The 3,973-nt window shown below is 38.8% G+C and overlaps 1 protein-coding gene across 1 annotated transcript; it reads right to left on the bottom strand.

The window, feature by feature from the left end:
• Positions 1–791: 791 nt before the first annotated feature.
• On the bottom strand, positions 792–2,395 carry LOC109002347. Its single transcript, XM_018980048.2, has one exon. The coding sequence runs from the start codon at positions 2,211–2,213 to the stop codon at positions 1,020–1,022; it is 1,194 nt and encodes a 397-aa protein (XP_018835593.1). The 5' UTR covers positions 2,214–2,395; the 3' UTR covers positions 792–1,019.
• Positions 2,396–3,973: the final 1,578 nt, after the last annotated feature.

Raw genomic sequence — 3,973 nt, 5'->3', positions numbered from 1 at the left:
ACGGGTAATTTGGTGCCAACAGTACCCAATCACGCAACTTTACACTGTACAAGATGATCAGCATCATTAGATGTCATTATTATTCCACAAACTAATCATTATTCTTATAGAATTTCTTTTGATACCATGTGATGGCAATGGCATCCTAATTCATATCCTACTTAGTTTTACCCTTACCTCCCTCTTTATTTATTGTCCAAATTAATAAACCATCCAACCGTGTCATTCTTTGACGAAAAATGATAAACTTGATCAACTAGTACCTGTCTGGGAATGCATAAAAGAACATTTTGGATAATATTAAAACCGGATCGACTTTTTTTTTTTTAAAAATTAACTTCCCTGTCTTAATTAATTAATATCTATGGTAAGAGCTGGCAGATCATGAGATAAGATCAGGAAATGAATGATTTGTGTAAAGGCCTTAGTTGGAATGGATAGCCTCGTTAATTAATTTTTGTGAAAACTCCAGCAAAATTATGCAAATGCAATAAGATCATGATGATACATACTCATGTGTTGATTTTCTCCTCTTCTTCTTCTTCTTCTTCTTCTTTTTCCATTTATTCTATGCTACGGATCAAGTGATCATGACCAATGTCAAACTGATCTCAAATGTCATTTTCATATGTCAATGATCTTGCCGTGATGTTTTTGTCAGATTAGGATTTGAATGAATTCAGCTGATAAGAATTATTATGACAGTTTTCTGCTGTTTAATTTAATAATGTTTACTTGCATTTTACCATATCATGATAAGCCAAAATAGTTTACTATTTTGCACCCAAACAAACGCAATAATCAAATACTCTCTGTAATCTCTTATATGTCCTTTTCGTAGTTGAAAGAAACAATTTTCATACGATTTCAGTCCCTTTTATCGATAGAGACACACATCGAAGAACAAATACAGGAAGCTATCCAGATTAAGCTAATCAATAAAATTACAAAACATCATAGAGAATTATCATATATTCAGCAAGCTAGCTGCAGCTAGGGACCCAGATGAGAGATCTGGATCATCCACGTGTCAAAGAACCAAATGCCTTGGTGACCTCATGCACACCAGGGTTGAACCCCAAGCACCCCAGCAGGCCCTGCTTGTAAGGCAAGAAGGTCTTCCTCCTCATTTCCTCCGAAGCCGCCCGGTTCACTGTGTAATGCATCTCGTGGGCCGAAACCGGTCCTCTCCTCCTCGAGCTCGTCGACACAGAACCGGAACTGTCCGTCGACCGGAAGCTCGAGTTCTTGACATCTTCGGCCAGCTTGTTCTTGGACAAAACCGCATACTTAGTCAATGGATCTTTGCCCGTTGCCCGACCCTCAGACGCGCTCCGAAACAACAGAAAATCTTTCAGCCTCCATTTTCTGTAACCTTTGGAGAAAGAAAAGGATGACAAGAATGAAGAATATGCTGAAGAAGGAGTGCTGGAAGCTTTAGTGTTGCTTGCTGTTGAAGGAATATTGATTTTCGGTGCCGGTGAATACTCCTCTTCTCCTAAGACAAGGTCAGAGACTCTCAGAGGAGACAAGGATCTTGTTCCTCTACGTAGAAAACTTGATGAAGATGACCCTACAGAGAATTTTCCTCTCCCTCTCTTTTGTTCTTGTTCTCTCCCCTGTCGCTGGTCGAGCTCTCCTTTTTTTCGAGTTTCCTCTATTGCCGCGGCGAATGGATCAAAATCTTTCTTGTGACGCGGTGATAGTGCTTCTTGGACCATCCTCTTTCCCTGTGAAATTCTTGATCTTGGAGACCTTGGAGATGAAATGGACACCGAATGGTCATTAGCTCCGGTGCCAACTTGTAATCGAGGTGGTGGCTTTAGAGGCTTTATCTTTCCGCCATCGAAGAGCTCGTCAGCAGACAAGGAAGTCCGCTCTAAGTGCCCACTAAAATCGAACTCAAAATCTTCACCACCATCGTTGTCGTTATCGCTTTCGCCATTGTTGATAGCTTTGGATTTAGGAATCCCGGGCCTTTCTTCCCAGTTAAAGGGGATCGAGGAGGCTGAGCTTCTGGGGATCACGTCGTGGAGAGAGAGACTGTTGAGCTCGTGGTAGAAGGCGGAGGCGCGGGTAGGACTGGTGGGGGCGCTGAAGTAGAAGTTGCCGAATCGTTGAGGGCTGGAAGGAGCAGTCATGTATGGAGAGGAGGAGGAGCTGTCGAAGTTGAAGTCCACGGGAGCCACTGGTACCACAACTCCCATCTCCATTATTGGATTTGCTTCGTGTGCTTGAGGGTTTGTGGTTGTTTGATCGGGAAGGTGAGGGATGGTCGCACTGTGAGGATTTATACCGTATGCGCTGCGTGTGTGTGTGAGAGAGAGAGAAAGAGAGGAGAGGAAGGAGAGAGGAACGAGAGGGGGTGGAGGATTTTGACTAGCAGGCTAGAAAGAGGAATGGTATTATAAAGCTGCGGCCTTTATAAATCCATCCATATATATTTTTTTAAATAATTTATTACTCTTTCTCAGGGGCTTTTTATTTTTATTTTTATTTTTATTTTTGGTTAATATTAAATGGTACTGCTATTTCTCTAATTAATTACAAATGACGACATTTTTTAGAGCATCTGTGTGGGCAATAAATGGTTTTGATTTTGGATATGTTGTTGGATCTATCTTCCTTGGGTTTTCTTTTACAAATTCCAGGCTTTCTTTCACCGGGGAGGCAACCAGAAAACTTTTGCCGACAGGATATCCCGTTCCCCACTTGTGATAAAACAATTTTGACTTTTTCTGATATGTTTTGTTGGGGGAACGGGGGTGATTCACACAGTCATTTTCCCTTTTAGCCAGAGCTGTTGACTAATTTACCTACGGACAAAATTCAACGTACGTGTCAGATGTTGGAACTCAAAACCCACCTTCGATAGATAGATAGATAGATGCATCCAACTTCCAAGTTAAAAACAAATATCACATCATTTAACTACAACGATCAACTTTGTATCATATGGTATGATTATATATAGTTGGTTTTTTTATAATTAATATATATTAATAAATATCCCAATTGCATGCTGGGAATCGGTTTCACATCCTCCTTAATTCACACATTGATCTTAATTATGTTATATATAATAGAATGGCAGCCTAGCTAGCTGACTCGTTGATGATGTTTTGGCGACATCCTAGCTAGCTACCAACAAATAAAACGTGGAGGCGAAACATCAAAAATGGTGGCTGATTGTTTGTAGCTGTCTTCTAGACAAAATGATAAAGATCATTCGCACTGTCATTAATTCTCCCATATCACGATCAGCAAGGACTAATTCCCATTTTTGTATATATGTCAAACTGAATTCAATTTGAGACCTCCTTCCTCTTTACTAATCCACCTATGAATAGTTTCTCAACGAAACGTACATCATCTGCAAGATGATCATGATCTGGTGCATGTGGGGAGCTAAGGTCTTCGATTCTTGGGTCACTTGACTCGAACGCTTTTTGTCTTCTTTCAAACTAAAGCTAGAGCCCGTTACTTTAGGACGTTATATATTTTGTATCACATATCAAATTACATACATACATGTGATCTATAGTCTTAAACTATCTGCAGCCTCCATTTAAAATTATATCATATGTATGCTGTGTTCTCACTTCTCGGGTAGAACCCGTACGTAGAAGACAATTTTGAATCGCGAGTCAAACCTATATACATACATATATATATATATATATATATATATGAAAAAATATATTTATAATTGCCGCGTAATTGTTTTAAAAAAATTAAATAAAATATGAGATCCACATAACAAAATTATTTTTTTAATAGTAGACTCTATTTTTTTTTAAAGCAATCACACGACTTTTACACACTTCACAATTGTATGTATAATTACTATATATATAATAATAATCTAAAACAAAATATGGATATAGATATACACACGATCAAAACCTATATATAATATAAGGTGCATGCATGTACAAATGTGTACGTACGTTACAACAGCTAGCTAGGGAAG

The sequence above is a fragment of the Juglans regia genome, chromosome 13 (assembly GCF_001411555.2).
Source record: "Juglans regia cultivar Chandler chromosome 13, Walnut 2.0, whole genome shotgun sequence".
NCBI lineage: Eukaryota > Viridiplantae > Streptophyta > Magnoliopsida > Fagales > Juglandaceae > Juglans > Juglans regia.
This window is presented reverse-complemented; position numbering and strand designations above follow the sequence as displayed.